The sequence below is a fragment of the Perna viridis genome, chromosome 6 (genome assembly GCF_037379345.1).
Source record: "Perna viridis isolate PV_CMFRI_1.1 ecotype Kerala chromosome 6, ASM3737934v1, whole genome shotgun sequence".
Taxonomy (NCBI): Eukaryota; Metazoa; Mollusca; class Bivalvia; order Mytilida; family Mytilidae; genus Perna; species Perna viridis.
The window spans coordinates 13,183,080-13,206,924 of NC_142450.1; the positions used below are offsets into that span (position 1 = coordinate 13,183,080).

General features: G+C 31.2%; 1 protein-coding gene across 1 annotated transcript; it reads right to left on the reverse strand.

Annotated features, from left to right (window-relative positions):
• Positions 1–1,024: 1,024 nt before the first annotated feature.
• On the reverse strand, positions 1,025–19,441 carry LOC148613710 (uncharacterized). The gene is made up of 11 exons (XM_088587251.1): positions 19,357–19,441; positions 18,223–18,365; positions 16,614–16,751; positions 14,654–14,794; positions 13,033–13,130; positions 11,307–11,448; positions 10,290–10,354; positions 9,421–9,455; positions 8,543–8,587; positions 8,209–8,313; positions 1,025–7,752 (listed from the first exon to the last, which is right to left on the reverse strand). The coding sequence occupies exons 2-11, from the start codon at positions 18,339–18,341 to the stop codon at positions 7,471–7,473; spliced, it is 1,170 nt and encodes a 389-aa protein (XP_088443377.1). The 5' UTR covers positions 18,342–18,365; positions 19,357–19,441; the 3' UTR covers positions 1,025–7,470.
• Positions 19,442–23,845: the final 4,404 nt, after the last annotated feature.

Sequence of the window (23,845 nt, forward strand, 5' to 3'; positions counted from 1 at the left end):
ATTACCATATGATTATCATATGAATCAATCATCATATGATTATCATATGTGGCACTTTTGGCTGTGTATAGGAAGCTGATATCAGACAGCAACCAAAATCATTTACAGAGCATTGGGAGTCAGTATAATTGTCACAAACTTTGGACAGATGGACAGACAAGATTATTCCAACATATCACTCATAACAACCTCAAGTGAACAAGAAGTTTGTGCTTCTTCTAATTTTTCAGCATGAAACATATGCACTTGTAGGTTAATTTCTCTCTTAGTAAAACTTGCTGATATTGTTTACCAAATCACATCAATTGTGACAGTAATGCATTTTATCTCCTTGTAATGTTCTTGACTTAAGTGATCCTTCAATCTTTATTTATGGAGCTTTTCTTATCAAGATCTCGATCTGTATTGTGTAATCTTACAAGTTATGTGGAAACTGTAAAAAATTGTCTTTGATCCAATCATTAAACCGTAGATTTTTGACATTGATATCTGATCCAAGTTTCAAAAAATGTACTGTGTTCTGCTATGGGCGAAATACTATTATTTCAGGTATCAGGAAATACATGTACTTAGATGATCTAAGATGTGAGGCATTGAGTGATAGGAGACCTTCCTTTATATTTTGTAAAAAAAATACACATAATGTTGTGTATCTTACTTCTTCTTTGTGTTAAAAAGCAAAAGACTTGTTTACCACTTAAAAAAAAAGAAATGCCATGTTAAAGCCACAAATTCAAACCCTACTCTCAAATGGCAACCAAGTCTTTTTAATGTTTACCATACAGACAGACAGGCAGACTGATGAACAATGGTATACTGTATACAGCGTAAGAATCAGACATACCTGTCTAGGGGGTGTAAATAGACTTAAAGTAAAGCAAGGACATTTTTTAGGATTGAAAAAGCAAAAAAACACAAAATCATGTGACAAATTTTGTACTTCTAAATTTTAAGGTGGGCTTTGCTGAGTCCCCTCAATAATACAATAATCAAAAGACAGGCATTAAAAAATAAACTACATGTATTAGCGCTATTCTATTTAATAAGAAGTTGATCAGTAACAACTGTGTATATACAAATCAGCAACAAACAAAAAATCAACCATAATACACATGTAAATAAGATAAACTTGGGGCATGGTAACAAAACGTTGGGGATTAGAATGGGAACAAAACATTAGGGAACTATGGAAATGGAACATTAGGGAGAACACTGGGAACAGAACAGTGAACATTGGGAACAGAATATTAGGGGGAACATTGGGAACTATAAAAAAAGCATTGTTTCAGTACTAGTTGTGGTAACATTCAGGCAGTAAGTGAAACATAGTTTAAAAAAACAATCACTGTCTAAAAAATTATGACCACCAATATATTTTCAATATAATTTTGATGAGTTCAATAATAGTTGTCCATTTCCACATGGACAACACTAAAGCTTACACCAAGTTGCTGAACCTTTATTCCGTCGACTAGTTTCACTTCAGAAGGGTTGGTCCTGATGACGCCTCTCCTGAGGTGAAACTGTCAACAGAATATAAGATTCAGCAACTTGGTGATAGCTTCAGTGTTGTTGTCTTCATTGTTAGATTAATTCCTTTAGGTAAGCCAGCAGTTTTCCTTCAATAGTAAGGGATTGTTTGGACAAAAAATACTTAAATTTTTAGGAACATGGAACCAGTACAAAACAATACTACATATACTACAACATCAAAAATTGCATGAGAAAACTGGCAAAATATCAAAATATCAAAATATGAACAATATGCAGAGTACTTTTTTCTCTTTTCAAAAAAGTTGTATGCATTCATTGTTATTCTATTTTGTCCAAATATAAACTTTTATTAGCACTCCAGCTAAAAATCATGCAAAATGTGATACATGGTTGGAAAGCCTACTTATTTATATTTTTGGTATTTTGTTTAAAATGCTTTAGTAAACAGAAATTAATATGTGGTTTTTTCGTATAACCGTGCTCATAGGAGATAAAAAAATGTATAGAATGCACTGTAGAATTCAAAATTAAGGGAGATAACTCTGTAAATGACACTCAAATACAATAGAATCTATTGGATTTTCAATGTTGATTATCTCCTAAGAGCAGGCAGATTGGAATGAATAATTACACATTTCATAGTATAGACCCATAAAACAACTTAATTACAGAAATAAAAATAAGTAGCCTTTTTTGGGGTTTATCACATTTTTTCAGAATTTGCATGATTCTTACAAAGACTGCTACTTCAAATATACAAATTTATTTATACAACACATATATGAAGTTTTTCACCTTTAATAAAATTGTATGTATACATTTTTCTCTCACACATACACCTGATAACTTCTAAAATATATTGATCTCAAAACAAATGTTCAGAAAAAAGGGAGGAGGGTTATTATAATAAATGCCTTCATATCTGTTGAAAAAAAACAACATAAAATGGACATTAAAGTCAACGTATGCAATTCTGACAGTAAAGATGAAACAATTCTTTAGAAATGTATAGGGAAATCATTTCAAGAAGTTCAAATGTCAAATATGTAAATTTTACTCGAAAATGTGAACATTTTGAAACAGAAATTATGCAATTTTTTTACAAAAAAAGGAAGACTGAATATAAAAAGAATGAAGTCATAAAAAATTGGAACACAGCTTTAGAGTGTATATATATCTGCTACAAATAGTTATGAACAAGGGACAAGATACTCCAATATATAAAGACAGAATGCAGGGGCAGATCCAGGATTTCAGGCTAAGGGGTGTAAATAGAATGTAATACCAAGTGAAGTGAGTAAATAAACTTTTTGGGTGGGTGGGGGACACAGGCAAAATTATTTCACACGATTTTCACACAAATTTCACATGATTTTCACCTGAATTGAGCAAATTAACTTTGTGTCAGAGTTCAAGTGAAATTCAGGTGAATCGAGCCTTCACATGAAATTCACATAAATCTCTCCAAAGAAATTTGTTTTATGTGAAATTAACATGAAAGTCATGTTAATTTTAGGTGAAGTTCAAGTGAATTTCTTGTGAAGCTCAATTAACATGAGTTTCACTTGAAAATTATTTGCCTGTGTAGAATTGGTGATCATGTAAATATAAAAATTTCATGCAAATTTTTTTTCTTTCCCAATTTTAGAGGGGGCTATGTCTGTTCTTGGATCTGTGCCTGGAGTAAGTGACAAAATTAGATAAATAACTGCTATCTATTAGTGCATTACATATACTGGGGTATTGTATCACATATAAATCATTATCTGAAACCTAAGCATTACTGACTTGATTACTCACTAAAAGGAGAAAAAGTTAGATACAAAACAGCTGCACACATGTACTGAGCCTGTCCCCATTTTATTAGGGTTTAAAGTCACATGTAATAAACTCTGATATGAAAATCTGGAAAAGAAAACAAGAGCTAAGCTTCTTTTACTGATAACAAAAAATATATGTACCAAAAGCACAATCAAGTGTTTTCAGTCATTGTACAGCATGAGCACAAACAGACAATAGTACACCAAAATCTGTCTATCAAAATACTGCTGTACAGAGAATTAGCGAAAATTATAATAAAATTAAAATGAAAGATTAGAAAATTATGTAAAATTTGGTACAATTGATGAGATTGGACAAATCAGGGAGGGGGGTGTAAAACGTGGGGAAATAGTTTTGTTCCCCCACACAGTATACTTATTAAGCATATTGAACAATATTCATGTAAAATACAAAGCCATTTTGTAGATTTGTAACAACAATCTTAATACATCTAAAATTATACAATTTAATATAAACATGTGTAAAAGTATGTACAAATTCTTAAAACAACATTTATAACAAAAAAGGGGAGATAAGCCCTATAAACAGGGAGAATATTTAAGAATGAAATAAAATATTGTTTGTTTCTCAACCCTTACATATGTCATTACAATACAATTTGATCAAATTCATTTGTCAAATGGTATATTTTCATGAATTTTGCAAAACAAAGAAAGAGTTTAAGTGCACGATAAATAACTACAAAAATAGAATTTATATAAAAAAAAAAAACAAAAACAAAAAAACAAAAAAAAACAAACAAAAAAACAACTATAAAGCTTGAGTTGGTCTGGGTTGTAGTAACAAACGATATCTTATTTTCACCTATTAGCACTCCAGCTAAGAATCATGCAAAAAGCCAACATATTTTTATTTTTGATATTTTGTTTGAATTGCCAAAGTAAACAGAAATTAACATTCAGTTTTTCATATAACCTGTGTTCTTTGGAGATAAAAAATTATATAGAATGCACTGTAGATTTTAAAATTAAGGGAGATAACTCTGTAAATGACACTAAAATACAATAGAATCTATTGGATTTTCATTATTGATTATCTCCTAAGAGCAGGCAGGTTTTAATAAATAATTACACATTTCATAGTATACACCCACAAAACAACTTAATTACAAAAATAAAAATATGTAGCCTTTTGTGGGGTGTATCATATTCTTCAGATTTTGCATAATTCATACCAAGACAGCTACTTAAGTCCGAAACATTACCACATGTGCCACACATGAGAACCATATATAGTGCAACATATGTTTTTCATTTGAATGAACTACATGTGTTAATGATGAAGATACGATTACAGATGTTTACATATGATTATCAAAAATTATTTAATAACACATCAAGTTTTTTTCAAAACATATGATAATCACATACTAGCAAAGCCAATATCCAGAGATCATCATATATATCTAGCAACATGTAATTTTCATTTCTTGAACTTTCGGTTCAGTATATTCATACTAAGGATAAACAGTCAAATAATCCACATATGAAAATCATATGGTACTCAATTTGTATGATAATTATATGGTAATCATAAAATAATTTACATATGACAGTCATTTTTACCATATGCAAACTTTGGCTTGGGAACTATGACAATTTTGCAATTATCATATGTAAACTGAAACATATGGTTATCATATCATGCTCAATTCATATGATTATCGTAGCATGCTAGTTTTACATGATTATTATAGCATGCTAGTTTTATATGATTTTCATAGCATGCTAGTTTCGTATGTTTTTTCATAGCATGCTAATTTCATATGATTATCATATGTTGCAAACTATATGATTCTTATGCGTGACATATTTGGCTGTGTATAAAAGGGTAAACAATGGATAAATTTAGAAACAGAACTTATGGAAATTGAATACAACTATGCATTTGAAGATAGAATCAATGCATAACAAATCTTCAATGACAAAATTATGCCCTTTATCAGTTGGATATAAGAGCAATACAAAAAGTGGCATCCTTCACAATTAACAAAAAAGTGACCTTCTGACCTTTGACCTATCAAGTTTACAATCAATAAGGTTTACGATTTTCCCAAGGATTAAATACATGTATATACACTGAAATATGTTGGTTCGGTTGTGTTCACAAAAGAAGTATTGCCTGAAGTGTTGCTATATGCCCAAAACACTTCCTTAGGGAGGGAATAAGTAATTGTGAGTCTTAACACTGAAGATTTTTCACACATAAAAATAAAAAAAAACATTGGTAAAAAATCATTTCATAAAAGTACAATATTTAATATTAATACTACTTTTTAAGCAATTTAAGCTAATTTCTTATCATTTGTAAGCACTATATTTACAATGAAAATACCTAATTAGCCTATTTTGCCATGGATTCCCAATTTATTTGAAATTTTGGCTTGATTGATTGTATGACCCTCAACTCCTTATACTGTTGCAATTAGAAGTACAGTAAAACCTATGATAATTGAACCTTAGATATCAGAATCTAGTGTTAACCAAATATCTTCACAAAATTACAAAAAAATTAAAATTATATATAACTTTTCCATTCAGTCACTGCATTTAAGAGCTAACAACACTATATTCTACTTTCTGTTTATATGACCTTTTCAGAATCCTCGGGTTTTTTTCCTTTGAATATTTACCTTCAAAATCATGAAAGATGAATTCTGATTGACAGATTGAAAAAGTCATCAGAACAGAAAACAGAGTAGAGTGATGTTAGATCCTACATACAGTGACTGAATGGAACAATGGATAGATTGATTTTTAATTAGATTGCAAAATCTCTGTGTATAAGTTTCAATATATTTAAACCTGTTGAACCCAATCACCTGCCTTAAGGAGGTATACCTAGGGTAAGGGGCAAAACTCTTACAAATCATTGGAACGTTTGTATTCAGCATATTACATCAATCTCATCTAAGCATCAAAGTAACTTGGGCTGATTTCATTCTGTTTCCAATAAAAGCTTGACAGGCTTCAGTGATACTGAATGATACAAACATATCACTGATTTCAAGAGTTATGTCCCTTACCCTAGATCTAAACCCCCCCCTTAAATAAACAATTACTTCAGTCCAAAAAGAGGTTCAGTTTAGACAGGTTTTGCTGTATTTCTAAATTAATTCACACACAAATTTCAAACCAAACCCAACTGTATGATTGTGTGTTATCAAATTTTCTAACTTCAAAATCTAAATCATACTTTACATTAATTGAAAACAAGAGATTCTAAAATCACAAGAAAAGACACATTTTGACTTTCTATTACAATACAATGCTTGGGGCCACAAACTTTAATTTGCTTATTGTAAGATCATATTAACACCATGACAGTCTAGAATAATACATACATACTGTTCAATATGAATATTTTAAGACACATGGTTTTTTTTCATTTTTAACAGGTCTTTCAGTACTATTAACACTACAATATTTAAATGCAACAACACTCTTTTTTACAAGACTAAAATTTCCCAATACAACTAAATTCCATCTTAAAACAATATGTAATATCACGATAAAAAATAACATGGCATTCATATCTATGTAGCACTTATATCATAATACATTGAGTTATTTAACAGTGGGTCACTAATTAAATGAAATTGTCAATGTATAAGAATTGCAGTTAATTTACATATTGGGATATTTGTTTCACAAGGAGAACTCTGTTTTCCCATACCTAATTTCATGAGGCCAAGAAAAAAAGCCAAAGTTTGCAAAATTCAGAAAGTAAATATACAATAAAAAAGAATTATAACCATACAATCTAAATTTGGAAAATGGAATTCTGCTTTAAAAAGGGGAGAAAATCAGGTATATTTTCAACAAAATGCATAATATAAGAAGTCATTTACTGAGTAAAATCTAATAACCTATCTACGGTACAATTGAAATTGAACACGGTCATCAAATTTGAAATTTTATAAAACAAAAAAAAAACAAAAAACAAAAAAAACAGAGAACAGCAAGAAAAATGAAATGATTTTTATGCAGAACTTCGTATATATATAAAAATCATATTCCTACGTCTTCTATTTACCCACTGTTCATAACTATAATTGAAAACATTGCATCATAGTCTGAGTAACACAGAATCTGAATATCAATTTCTCCAACATCTTTTGTCATGTTTATATATTCATATATAAAATTTTCCTCGCTGTGGTGGAGGAGTTTCCTGATCTCGCTGCGGTGGGAGTTTTTCCTTTTGATTTTCCTTGACCTTGACCCCTCCATTACTTGATGCTTCTTCTGAGATTGGTTGAAGATTTGAGCCGCTCCGTTTAATGTTGACGTTGCTTCCTGACCTTCCGGGAGTACCTGGTGAAGGACTGTGATCACGGAATCCTCCATAGTCATCAGCAGGATGATATAGCTGTCGGTACTGGTGGTCGTCAATACTTGAGGCAAAGGCTGAGTTCTATAATGTATATATTAAACACGATTTAAAAAGTTATGATTACAAATCCATTTCATAAAAATACATGAATCATATACCAAAATCTTTTACCCAAAATCATGTGTTTATCAGCAAACATATACAGTATGTCAACAGAAGCAGCACTTAAGGCCTCCTCTTACAAAAATCTATTTTTAGTATCAGTGACTTCAAATTCAATAAATGAATTTCTAACCATATTTGGCTTATGAAATCATAATATTAAGAAATTCTGCATTAATTAAGCAAATAAGACATGTTTTTTATATATTTTACATAAGATTGTTATATGGAAATAACATGAATTAAATTTTTAATACAGGTAGTTGAAAGCTCATTTTGTTGTGTCTATCAGATGGGCATACCAACAGGCCAAGTTTCTACCTGTATGTGCCCTATCTGTGTCAGTGGAGGATAAAAATCATTATTATTTCATACCCCATCATCACTAAGCGCAGGAATCAAGTCATCATTATCCTGTATTGGAGGAGCAGGCTGAAATACAAACATCATCACCCAGATCGGTAGTAACAGCTTCATCACCTATAAAATACATGTACATTTAATAAATAAATAGTATATTAAAATACATTCAACCAAATCATAACTTAATGTCTTCACTTCTAAGTTTTTCATTCATACTCATATCTTTTATTTTGTGAATTATAGTACAGAATAGAATTTTCTGGAGATATTCGACTGCTCACCTATATTCAGGGCTTGTTTTAAATAGATTATACTGTATACTGTAGAAGCCCCAAAAAAAACTTACCATAAATACAACAAAGATGGTTGAATATAGCTCTTGTTTATCCCTCTGGAAATAAAGAACAAAGATAAAGAGTAATCAAGGGAACCAAGGTTAAAGCGGTAATCAAAAGAATGTAATCCAGGGACAAAGACCGGACATGGAAAACAGACATACACAACAAAGAACATAAAGTAACTAAAATCATACATACAAAGTAACAAAAGTAAATGAGCATCTCGGACTCCACTAAAAACTGGGAGCATGGACCAGGTGCACCGGTAGAATAAGCGTCCTCTGCTTTTCTAGAAACACCTGCCGAGTTGCTCATATATAAATATTATTAGAGAATTACTGCTGGTATAAAAGATTTTGCTTTCTAGTGGGAAAACATTTGATTAAGATACATGTACAAGAATATCTGTTTTTTTTTATTCAAATTCATGCACATAAAAAAGCAACTTTCAATTTCAGGAAAAAAACTAAACTACTTAAAGGAGACCCATGCTAAGGTGCACAGCTTAATGCTATTGTGTCTCATATTTACAGCGAAGTAAATAGGTATTTTCAGGTAATGGAGTCTAGATAATTGAGATGATTAAAACATTCAGCTATTCCATGGGTATTTGAATATATGTCTGATACATATAGATTGTTTACATCTCTGTTTTTGTTCAGTTACATATAACTAAGTTAGGTAATTCATTATGTAATGTTCATTCACTGAAAGAAAGACCAACTCAATCCACTATAGTGAACGGTTTCACTTGCTGCAAAAGATTCAAGGCAAACCTAATTTTTGGTGTAATTATAAATTGTTGTGTCCACATATTTAAAAACACAGCTGAATTTGATGTATGGTTAAAATTATAAATGACCAACATTACACGGTATTTACTTACAAAGATATGGCTACAACCAGTATCAGCATCTCCCACTGAAAATAAAAAACAACATTAGTCAATATAACTTTAAAGGAGCAAATAGGATATGTAATATACAAAAATGATAAAGTACAACAAATACTGATGTATTTAATGCATTTCAGAATCCTTGATTTTAATTGAATAAAGGAAGCAGCATCTCATTTACTCAAACCAAACTATTGTCCTTCTTCTCTTCTCAAACCACATTCCCCAGTAAAAAGCAGCTAGCACCTACATTACTTTACCAATCTCATTAGTGTTGTCATATTCATTAATTCTAAAAACAGTCATTTTGTTGTCTTCTTAAAAAGTGCATTACTGGCAGCTTTTCTTATTTCACTGATGAAATTTCAAACGTTTCTGGTAATAAGAAATATAACATCAAATATAAAATAAGTATACCCTTGAAAAAAAAAATATACAGAAATTGAACCATTTTAATACAAAAACTTCCTAAATACACTAAACAGAATTAAAAATTACACAAAAAAAAGACAAACACAAATAAAATGCAATACCAATATAAAAGGAACAGTCATAACAAAAGAAAAATAAAATAATACACAAAAAAAAAACCAACTACCGATAAACAAACAAAAATAAAAACAAAAATAAATATATATTTTTACATTTACATTAAACGTATTATAAGATGGGAGGCTTTTGTCTGGGGGCTTTATTCTGTCCTGAACTCGTTGAGAACAAATATGTCTGGTTTTTCATGGTGTCTCAAAATCCAAATATTTTTTTAAAACCTTCTCAATTTCAATCACCATGAAAAATTGTATCTAACATTTGAAAAGCAAGACTTCCATGTTGTGAATTAACTCATTACATGTACTTACAGATCTGCAGCAGTGCATCATATAAGAATCCAATAAATGCTGAGATCTCAAATACAACTACAATACTGAAACATAAAACAATCATACTATTAGTACACCTCAAATCTAATAGAATACGAGAGGTTAAGGCAGGCCTTTCATTAAGAGGCCGTACCAGGTACTTTTACCCTTCTAAACTACTATAAGGAACCTCCAGAATTTGAAAATTTCGTACATTTTTATCAAACATAATGATGAAAAGTACCGCCTACAAAACCAAAGGTACCTGCATTGTAAAATAATTATGAAACCCCTGTTAATGGCAGGTGGTCTACAGGAGTTTCTAATAACTTAAGAGTGTAACGATTCTATTACCTGATGATACGATACATATCATGATACCTGACTGATGACATGATATACATCACAATACCTACTTGATAGATGTCCTTTTATGTCACTGAATATTATTGCTTCCAGTAATAAGATGGATTGTTCAAGCTTTAGTTTATGCTGTTTTCTGCCTCCAGCCAGCAGATTTATATTTGGCTGGTGGTGCTACAAGTCTTCAGGTTGCCATTCAAGCAAATTTTTGTTTACTTTCAGTACTTCAGGTCAAGCCGATAATGGAATCAGATTGGAATCGTATAAACGGTTCGGGTATAGATTCTCCAATTGTAGCTGGAAATTTTGTGATGTACCTGTGGATTGTTGACCCCTTAGTTTCTATTTTTTATCATTTTTTGAAAACATGACTGTAGTGACCATATAACACATATATACAAATGTAGTTGTGTGGTCTTCATATTGATATTTTTTAAGATAAAGTATCTTTCATACATGCATGGTGTTGTATGTAAACTGGCATATGGTAATGTATAATGTGACTTTCTTTTCTTAAAAAATATATGTTTGAAAAATAGGAAAATCATGATATCCACCAATTAAAACAACAAATAACTATAAGAGCTAAAAAATATACTTTTGGATGCCTTTCCATCAAATTTCAGAGTATTCCATAGCGCCAAGTTAACCTACCACCAGAGATCTCTTTTCTGTGACCATCTAACAGAGTCTAATGTACTGATCTCATTCAATCTCTTTGTAATATAGAACCCAGCTATGGCAAACAGCTGGACTGTGACAAACTCTGCCGCAGAGAGCTCCAGCCAATAAGGCTCTGTACAAAAATAAAAAGAGATTACTATGACAAACTCTGCTACAGAGAGCTCCAGCCAATAAGGCTCTGTAAATAAAAAAAGAAATAACAGTTTTGTACATTTAAAATAAGGTAAGGGACACAACTCTTACAAGCTCCAGTCAATAAGGCTCTAAACAGAAAATAGGAGGTTTTTTGGTTTGTTCATTGTTCAATTGACACAGGTTTGACTGCAATTGTTCATTGGATGGAATACATAAAAGCTTTCATATGATGTTGTACTGAGCCTAAAAAGCCCAAACTTGTTTTAGATTGAATCACTTCCATTGAACATGAAAACATTACATTTCAAGTTAATTGATATTCACTCTTAGAACTATTTGCTGTGCCTTTTGTTTGTTTTTTTTTATCTAGAATTTTCCTGTCATTGATCTCTTCAAATGATGCAAAATGAATCAACGGGCATCTCTTAACATGTAAAAACTATTACTTGTGAATTTGACCTTTGACTTATAACCTTGAAAATCAATACGATTCCTGACTTTATTTAGGTCTAAGAATATACCAAATTTGAACGATTTTGATTGCTGAGGATGAATTTATTTCACATCAACCTTGACATGATGACAAGTTGATAGTTAAGGTGGTAGGCCTAAAGTAAGGGACACAACTCTTTCAAATCACTGGAATGTTTGTATTCAGCATTTTACATCAATCTCATGTTTCAAAGTAACTTGAATTAATTTCATTTAGTTTCAAATGAAAGCTTGATAGGATTTGGTGAAATTGAATGTAATACAAACATTTCACTGATTTCAAGAGTTATGTCCCTTACCCTAGGTCTACCTTCTTAAGTAGTAAAATTCATCAGTTTTGAATATCTGATCAAGTCTAAAATGTACGACCTGTATCAAAAATTGAGATGTCACACATTTTTTTTCCACATAACTAACATTTATCACCCATTTACCCCATGACTGAACCTTTATTGCACCCTAACTCAAAATTTAAGTTCTCTATCATTTTAATTGATGTAGTGGTGAGAAAAAAAATTTGATAAAATATAACCATGTATACTGTAATACTCAATGGATAAAAATAAGCAGTCGCCCAGTAGCCCATGGCTACTAGATTTTGAGCTGGGCTACCAAATTATGGGTAAAATTTAGGTGAACATATAGAAAATATTAAACAAAAATAAAGTCTGGGCTACCAGCTTGTACTTTCTAATTTTTACTCCTGTTAACTCTCCAATTTAAATGTATGATATAGAGTAAATTACATGGCAAAATCTGTATCACATGACATATCACCATCGATTAATATCAGCCCATGGTTCAAAGGCCCTGGTGCTGATACAGATATCTTGGGATGATACAGCATGCACAGCAATAGTCAGGGGTGTTCAAGAGGTTCGAACGAAACCCCCCCCCCACGATGGAAACCAACAAGCATTATTGAACTCTATTAAAGTCGAGATTTGTATGTTTTGCGAGTTGATGTAACCCCCCCCTCACAAATTCCTGCCTACTGGCATGGCATGTGATACAGACTTTGCCATGTATCATTTTCTATTTAACAATAATTGTCAATATCTGTGCTTACGTAAACATTCAACAAATGGAGGCTGCACATTGATGATACCAAGTATGGCAATGACTGTGAAATATATACATACACATACCAACAGGGGCAATAATACCCTGAAAATAAAGAATATAAAATATGTACATTGTTCTCCCCAAGCCATTATAGCACTGTACTTTGCAGTGCTATGATTTATTAACACTGTCCTATCAGTAATTAATTTTAGTTAGAATGCACTTTGGGTACTGTGCTATAATTTTGGATGAAGGCCATAAGAGCTGTGCAATGCCGGTAAGCACTGTGCTATTCAGAAATTATGGGGAGAACACTGATGAACATTTGGTAGTCATACACATTCACTCATACCAACAGTGGCAATTTAATCCATGAAAATACTGTAAAAGTATTAATTTTCGAGGTGTACTAATTCTTGCTATTTTCCTGACAGAAGATAAGCAAATTACAGTGTCTGTGAAGTTGACTTTTAACACTACATAAAGCAAATATTTGTTTAAAAACCGTGACTACTGATACCCAAGAATATATTTACTTGACAGAATGGGCAAATAATATGTTTACAGTATATAGTGTGAAAAATATGTTAACATTTGCATTACAAAAATGTAGCAATTTGCTAAAAATAAAGAACATGAGAAATATACATATGTACAGACCATATTGATCTGTATTATTAATGTTTGCAAATCTGAATGCAAATCAGCCAATCAAAACAAAGATCATTTACAACACTGAAATCAAGCACTTTTTTTTTTTTTGCAGTAATGTTCGCTTTAGTTACATGTACTTTTTGATACAGGTATTTTTTGGGTGACTCTGATGTTGTCAAAGTACATGTACTTAGATACGCATGTAAACGTTTAAAATACAGTTTAAAGGGTCTATTTGATACATCTAGACTTCTTATGATAAAATATCAAATAATCTATGAATCAATCTCTGCATTATTTTTAAAAGGAACTATATTTACTGTTTTTTGTTGTTATATCTCAGAAAATCTTCTGTACCATATGATTCAACCTCTGCAAGTTTTTTTCAAAGGAGCCATACTTTTTATGTTTATTTGCTGTTTACATTTTTGTTAACCTTATTACAGAAAGCCTGCCTTACCATTATACCAACCTCCATCTCTTAATAGCCCTTGTAGATAGAGTCCAAAAATATCAAATAAGAGATCAATCAACGTGTGTGATGAACCAACCTCTGCATGATTTTTAGAAGGGACCATACTAGAAGTTATTTCTTTTTTTGTTGCTGTTATTTCTCAGAAAACATGCCTTACCATTATGCCAGCCTTAATTTATTTTCTCTCCTTAAAGCCCTAGTGGTTAGAGTCCAAATTATCAAATAAGCAATGAATCAACTTCTACATGATTTTTAGAAGGAACTATACTTATTTTCTGTTTTTTTTTCTATAAAAGTAAAAAAAATTTTCAATAAATCTCTTTTAAACTGTATAAATTGTTTGGCTTAGACAAATTTTCAGTTTACAAAGGTAAAAAAAACCACTAAAACCAATATGAAGGGACTTAAAAAAAGTGTCTGGTTTAGACATGTCTTTGGTTTATACAGGGTATGGTATAAACAGGTGTCAGTGTATATCCCAGTAAATTTCCCTTACCATTTTGTGAGTCTTTCTCTCCTTAAAGCCCTAGTGGCTAGAGTCCAGTAGTAATGACACATCACTAAAAACTGTATTAACTTTAAATACTGAAGGACAAAGTCCATCTGTGCATAGGCTACAATCACCCAGTGGACTCCTCTGAAAAAATAATGTGTATCATCAATGACAAATATTTAAGTGTCAGTCCCTGTAAGAATCAGGCAGTCGGTGAAACATGGTATGAAAAAAACCATCATTTTGATCATGTAATTTAGACTATTTGACAATCAGAATCAAGGAAAACAGACATGATATTCCATATCATACTGGACCATTGAGTTATAATTTCATTGAAATGCACTAAAAATTAACATTACAAGGATAGATAACTCTGTCATTTTTCTAAGATTCTGTTGACAAATTTCTGTGCAAAGCCAATGATGCAGAGATCAAATATGGTCTTTTGAAACAGAGAAAGTACTTAGTATACTTCAGTAATATTACATTGTCAGATCGGTGGGATTTTGACATGTATGTTCCTGATTTTTCCCATTTTGCCTGATTCTCACAAAAACTTGCACTTAATATTCATTGAGTGAAGTTTCACTTTTTTAAGACCTAATTTTTACTTTGTTGAGCAAATGCAAGTGAATTTGGTGAACAGGATAGCTGGAGTATTTACTGGAGATAATCCCTAATGTCACAATATTGTTTTTGTTTTATCTTATGCGCAGAAGACACTGCTGCAGGGGGAGACTGATATCCTTTTGTCTGAGTGCATAATGGTTTATACCTATTACTTCTGTGCAGTCATCAGGGCAAATGTGGTAAGTTTTTGGTGAAATATCATTATGCCATTGTACTTTGCTTATTGTTTTTGAAAAACATCCTGATGTAGACAGTTTTGACAGATGATATTTTCTATTTCCTTCTGAAAGACAGAAAGAAATGTGAAAAGGAAGAAAGTGTTTTTTTTTTAATGCTTGCTGGGAAAATGAACCTATTTTTGCAACAGGTTGATAACTTATCTTTTCAATAAACCCTATCTTTTATTAAACTCCAACGAAATCATCCCTGGGCTTCATTCCATTTCTCAATTATCAACAAGTTACTAGGAGCAACAAATCAGACTGCATGAACATGGCCATTAAGAATAATAAAAGTGTCTGGACTGAACTTAATTAAATTCCAAATCATGAATTTACAAAAACTCTATATTTACATGTGGGTTTAATATGCATTGTATGTCGATGTAGAGTAGTCTATGGTACACTCTAGTATACTAACCCTGTATACTCAGCCTATAGTACACTCAAGTATACTCACCCAACTGTACACTCTAGTATACCCAGGGTCTAATCTAGAGAACAAAATTAGCAAAAACTTCTCCTTGTTTATCAATGACAGGGACAAGTTTTTGTAATCCATGTAGATTGCATAGACAAAATTGTAATTATTTTTACTTTACAAACAGAATTTACATAAACTTCTCCTTGTCATCAATGTCTGGGTTAGGCCCTGAATACTCAGCCTGAAGTACACTCTACTATACTCATCCAATAATACACTCTAGTATACTCAGCCTATAGTACACTCTACTATACTCACCATATAATACAATCTAGTATACTCACCAATATAATACAATCTAATATACTCACCAATATAATACACTCTAGTATACTAACCCTAAAGTACTTGATAGTATACTTACCCTATAGTACACTCTAGTATACTCACCCTATAGTACAATCTAGTACACTCAGTCTATAGTACACTCTAGTATACTTACTCACCCTATAGTACTTTATAGTATACTCACCCTATAGTACAATCTAGTACACTCAGTCTATAGTACACTCTAGTATACTCACCCTATAGTACTTTATAGTATACTCACCCTATAGTACAATCTAGTATACTCACCCTATAGTACTTTATAGTATACTCACCCTATAGTACAATCTAGTACACTCACCCTATAGTACACTCTAGTGAAGCTGTATAGAATATCACATATTGATGCCAGGCAGGGTGATGTCTAGCGTGTAGTTTAACTATCTTCATTATACATAGTAATGCAGTAATAACAGCAAGGAAAGTTAAAATTGAGCTCCTGAAATGCCAAAAATTCACATATGATTAGAATACTAGACATGATTTTATGAGGTCAATAGCGGAAGTGGAAACTGGTAAAATTGAAAAGAAATACAAAATGTATACAGTAAAAAAAGAATTGTAACAGTAAAATCCAGATTTAAAATATCTGATATATGGGTTGGGCCTGTGGCTCAATGAGTTTACTGTGCCAACTTGTACAATATATTTAGTTACTTTAAACCTATACTTCCATGACATACATGTATTTTTATCAAACCCATCGTAATTTACAATTTGTAAATATACTAAATAGTTATACATACATATGATACATATTTGTAGTACGGCAATAAAAAGAGGTGTAAAGGTAAGTTGAAATTGTGCAACATATAACAGAGTGATTTGATTCTGTTTCAGATACATGTAAGTTAAACCTGCACAGCTTTTATAATCATCCAAAGGCTTAGAAATACATTGTGTAGTACCAATAATATTATGATTATCTGATGTAATCTTATTTTCCTTTTTATAAGAGTCCAATCACAAAGTGACATGAATGAAGCTATAAAATTTGGGGCTTATTATTTTTCTATGTGTATGTTACTTAATGACTGCACTATGCTGAGCAGAAAATGTTATTAAATATTGAATGAAATAATGTGTTTGACTGATTGACTAATTATGGTTTAACGCCAAAGTGCAGATATATCATGCCTTCCAGGACTGGAAAGATTGACCATTAAAACACATTCCGTTTCGTACTAATCTGACACACTGAGCCAGATCTTTATTGTGCTAGCTCACAGAAGCAACAGCCTGCCAGTAGATGTGTCAACTCACTTGGATACACTCTGACTCCAATCCAACAAGTTGTCACTCTTTCCCTTACAATACAGCATGCTTAGTGGTGAAGCAGCAGAAATTGACACTAACAGTAGTCTGGTTGTCCTGTGCCACCCTAATTTTAGAGAGGACTACAAAAAATGTAATCCATTTGGCTATCCAAATTTTGCCTTATTTTTCATAAGATCTAAGAACAGAACCATCATTACTGTCTGTGGATTACCTCTTTTACCTCTGAACTAATCCTGTTGACCATCAAACAAATGAAGTTGGTGTCAAACCCCACAGCAGTGACTACCAGTTTCAAAAGTCTTTACTGTGACTCGTCTGGGATTAAAACCAAAACCTCTTGCACTCAAGACAAGCATGGTACCTTGAGACCAATAAGTACTATGTAAAGATACATTTGTACATGTACAATTATAACCTTTGAGTCCTGAAGACTAGTACATGTACACTCATAAAAAAAAAGTCATACTGTATTGATTGTAATACAATGTCGTATCATGGTGGAAATTTACAATCTGTACCATATTATAATGTAAAGGAAGCATATTGTTACCATAATGACAGCCCTGTGAAAAACCACACAAATTTAACATTCAAGAAGAAACTCTTTTTTTTAAGGAAGTACTTATATTTACCTTATACAAGCAGCAATCATGAAGTTTTTGAAGCAGCTTGCCATGATCATGTCACTATAAGTTGTGTTTGACATAGGAATGGATTTGTTTCCATATCCCAGATCACTATTGACACTCATCTTGAAAACTTTTTGTCAACAAGTCTGCAAAATACAAACACTACTAAAATAAATATGGAATAATAAATTATAAAATCAAATTTAATTTTCCAGTTGTATTTTCTAATAAAATATCATGAGTATTGATAAATCATTGAATTAATGCTAATCCCCAGTGATTGCATCTTTTTATATTTAATTGATTATTCATAGTGAACAGTCATCACTTACTAAGTATCAAAATTAGGATAATGTACATGTATAAATACATTATGTAGATTAATACAATGCAGTTATTTTCAATTTTAATACTGACAATATCTTGACAAGTGAATCAACTTAATTTGAGATATTTCACACCCTTGCGTACAAAATTGAGAGAACTGTCCTATTATACTGTTCATTAGTAGTTTAATTTGGTACATTTCAATGTACATTCAGTTTTTACAAAAATCAAGTAAAGGTGTTTGACATCATTACACATTTTCATTCAAAACTCTGTAATCTGATGATATCACAATAACACCCAAATTCAAAACTTTCAACAGTTATTTCTGAATTATGTCTCATGTATAAGATAGAGAATACCAGTCAACAAGATGATCAAGATCAACGAAAAAAGTATAGATTACTGATATGTGCAGTTAATGTCTATGAAAAGGATCAAATTATTTGACTAATTGGAAGTCAATCACATTATTAAACAAAAGTGTTCTGTTGTAAAGTACCTTATATAATGTGCATGCTTCAGTCACAGCCACAGGACCTGATTCTAGGAAACCAAGAAATTCTTGAGGGATTGAAAGATATATATTTTTAATCAATTGGTGTCTTTTAGTGATGAATTAAAGCTGATTTGAGTCAAGTTGATCTAGTGTAATTACAAAACCACACTTGTTTTCATAACATAAACAAACACCATTCTGGCATTCAGGTGCTCGTTTCACACTTACAAACAATTTTAGTTTGCAATCAAAGATAAAGCATAATATTGACTAAAATTTACATGTGTAGCTTCAATTTTAAACCGTTTTACCTGTAATTACAAATTACAAATCGACTTTCGAAGAAATCAGTCGCCAATCATCGACATCTTCAAGGGAAGTAAACAAATGCAATTTACCGGAAGTGGCACTGGTTACTTCCCCAAAAGAGGTTCAGTAAAGGAGAAAACTAAATAAACTGATTTTATCCACTCTAAAATAGGTGTCTCTCTGGGTATAAAAGTGTGGGGTTATTTTACAAGAATTTGAGTTTTGAGTATAGTTCTGATAAAAATTTCAATTTTGATTGTGTGTATTTTTTTTTGAAGTGTGGTATTATTTTACAAGAAAGATTGGTACGCAAAATCATAAAAAATACGAAAAAAAAAACGTATTATATGTCCCTCGCAAAATCAAGTATTATGAGTAGTGAAAAAAAACAATTTTCCAATTTTTTTCCATCTTGAAGCTTGAAAACGGATTGTTTCCACCATCACTTACTTATTTATTTGAGTAAATATAAGCATAATCGATTAAATACGAGTACTTACCAAGGATTTATACATAGTAAATTCAACTCCTTGTAATTGCTAAACATTTTAGTAAAATTTTACGTGTAATTACTAGGGAGTTAAGTAAATACGCGTACTTCCTATATTGACCAGTAATTACAGGTAATTCACTCAAATTCAGTTTAAGTGCGCCGAAGCCAATTTTCGTAGCAAGCTATTTTCAAAGACAAAAAGCTTTTCCCTGATATAGTTTTGGGTTCAAATTACTATCAGAATTATGCCAGATTGTAAAAACATAGTTTACGGGACATTGATCCGGTTCACTGAAAAAAAGATAAATATTTAAGACTCAATCGACAAAAACCCTATGTCATAAATTAGGGTTCCCCTAAAAAATGCATAGAAAAATATAAAATACTCCAAATGAAGAACGCATAAAAAGTTTTCTCGGGAGAAAAATGGCTAGAAAACATAATTTTAACAGTTATTTTTACATCGAAAACGATTTAATTTTATTTCCCACAGAATACGGATGTTCCATGAAAAACAATGAATTACGTTACAATTTTCCTGAAGCTGTAATGCATATGTAACTGACACACACGGTAAGTCTATGTGAGGGAAAATACCATAAAATTATCAACAAGATCAAAATGAATGATTCACACGTAAAGGATAATGTTTTTATTGAAAAAAAATACATGATTTTTATCTTTTTTTCTAAATGTGCATTTAATTGTGTATTGCGTTACGGTGTCTCTTGCATCTGTTAATTGTGGTAGCAAACTTTCCGTATTCTTATTTATACACAGACCAATGTCAGTCATAAATGACTCTTAATAAGATTTTTCAGGTCCTATATATTTTTTCACATTCTTGGTAAATTACAAGTCAATGAATTGCGTTACAGTGAATTACGTTACGGTAATTTCTTTTAAACGGATAAAAATTACTGTTCTGGGAACAAATTAACTATAAATCATTATCAATGGCATCGCCTATCATACGGGCATCTTTAGAAAGGAAGTTGTAACGCGGGAACAATTGTAAAGGCATTCCTGATGTAAGCGTTTCCTCTAGTCATGAGCGTCCTTATTTTCTGTTAGGTGCAGTTATTTAGATATTGTTTATTTTCATTTTAATTTAATTTAGAAACGGAGAATACATAAGATAATACGACAATAGCATATTGCTATGTAATATATATAATACATGCACTGATAAATATTACGGTGTATATAACGTAATTCACAACGTTGTAACGTAATTCACCGGTTCATAAACTGTTTTAAAAATGGTTTTACATGACAACTTGTCGTGAGAAACATTGAATTAATGCTAAACAAAGATAGGAATAACTTTTGAAAAACAAAAAACATTCAAAAATGATTCAATCATTACAAGAATTTAAGTAATCACAAAAAGATATGTGTGCTTCTTCGAGAACTGATAAAGATAAATTATTTTTTTTGTTTATACAGAACACTTGAAAACAAAGAATATATATAGAACTCAAGCATAACTACAATAAAATATTTGATAATGCACCATTAATCATATACGAACGATCAATTTCAATTTCTCAGTTATTATATAGGTGACGTATTATCTTTAAACAATCCTAGTTTCGGGAATTTGATACATCACATCTACCCCCAAAGAACTTGAAAAAAGGATACCACAGACACTGTAAAGTCAGCCTCATATCTTGACCTACACGTATAGAGATCGATGGTAAATGAAAACTATTGACCAAACCTTACGACAAACGTGATGACTTTTCATTAAGAATTGTCAACTTTCCTTTCATCTGCACCACGAAAGCTGATTTTTCAACGAGTCATAGTTTTCCTTTCCTCTTTCGTCTACCCCGGACTTTACTTTTTATGAGCAGCCCGGCGGATGTTTCTATAAAAGCAAAGGACGGCTACCCTTCCGGTGCACCTGGTCCATGCTCCCAGTTTTTAGTGTAGTCCTTTTGCTCATTTACTTTTGTTATTTTGTATGTATTATCTTAGTTACTTTATGTTCTTTGTTGTGTTTGTCTGTTTTCCGTGCCTAGTCTTTGTCCCTATATTTCTGTGAATTACGTTACATTTTAATTTTGACATTATAATGATTTCTGGTAGAAGACTATTCGTTGATCAAACATCTTATGTTTTGAAAGTATATCAGAAATATTTGTTATGATATATTAAACAATTGATCGAAACAATTGTACCATTATCACTTCATTACATGCCACAAAAGACTTCGATATAAAAATGACAAACTTAACAGATATGATTTATTTTTTTTAAATATTACTTGCCAAAATATTGCAAGTAGTTGTTTTTCGTGTTTAACCTTTCAATTGTGGTATGTGTTCCAATTAAAGCACGAGAAATACATGGAATATATATTACACTGTTGTAAGTGAATAACATTACAAAGTCGGTCATTCCCGTTAAGCTAATTATAAAAATTCCAATTGGATTTGAATGCAGATTTGTTTTCTATGTATCACCTAAAACATGTATGAATGGAAATAGGTTGCTAAATTGGCCTTCATCTTTTGCTAATTATGTTTCCAAAGAATAATAAAGATAACTAGTTTTCAATTTCCTTTTGTTTTATTATTTTTTTACTAGATGTTATAAAATATACAGTATCTTAAAAAAGATAACAATTTTTGAACAAAATATTTGTTGCGTGTTGTGAATTTACTGTTGGTCTATCGAATGATATCATTTGAAGCGCAGTTTTGAATAATTGTATGATGAAACTATTATTATTTAACATGGGTGTTCAGAGGTAACGTAATTCACTATCAAAATACACTGGGCTTGTTCAAAATTTCGTACAGGACATAAATCAACCCACCAAGAGCTATCTGACGCGTTTTCTTGCAATTCAAACTTTGTTTTATTGAAATTGAAGCATTTGAGTTGTTTTTAGTGTTAAAAATGTGCGGCCGGTTTTCTGTTCCTATTAGGGCACTTTAACTGAATTACTAAAGAAAATATGCCATTTTAAGTTTGTTTACTGGTAGAAAAAATCTTGCGTTAACATACATGAAAAAAGAATTGAAAAGACGTATTTCAAAAAGACACAAAAACAAGAAAACAAGTTTTCGGGTTATTAACTCCACTATTTCTAGATTACCGGTTATTAAATTGTTATACAGTTGTATATGAATAAGATTTACATGACATTACGCTCAAGAACCACATGTTTAAACTGTCAAACACCTGAAACAAATGGACCGGGTTTTCATACATGTGTATGACACATTCTTTATTTATACCTGTATATGACACATTCTTTATTTATGTAATTTTTTTTTATTTTATAAATACATGTATATATTTTTACCAAATTCTTATTGTTAACCGGTTTTTTTTCTCAAGGATTTTTCTATTATTGAAATCATTGGGAGGTTATTCGTTAGAACTCCCTTTTAGGCATTAAGTAGTGTAGATAGGCAGGATAGGTAGACTCTCTAGATCTTGATAAAAACAATTTTTCCTGAATATACCTTATCAAAAATTGCTTATCTATAATTCTCAGTCAACATGACTTTCTTTAAATTTCAGTCTTATTTAATTTTTTTTATTTTAGTTAAATTCATACATACCACTATCGAAGGTAAGCATTAAAGTAGCAGTCTTTGTAAGAATCATGCTAATTTTGTAAAATGTGATACAACCCAAAAAAGGCTACACATTTTTATTTTTGTTATCCAGTTGCTTAATAGGTCTAAATTATGAAATGTATAATTATTCATTTCAATATGTCTGCTCTTAGGATATAATCCTTATTGCAAATCCAACAGTTTATATTGTATTATAGTGTCATTTACTGTGTTATCTACCTTAATTTTGAATTCTGCAGTACATTTTATATAATTCTTATCTCCTAAGAGCACGGGTTATATGAAAAACCACATGTTAATTTCTGTTTACCATGACATTGTAAAGAAATATAATAAAATAAAAATATATATGCTTTCCAACCATGTACCACATTTTGCATGATTCTTAGCTGGAGT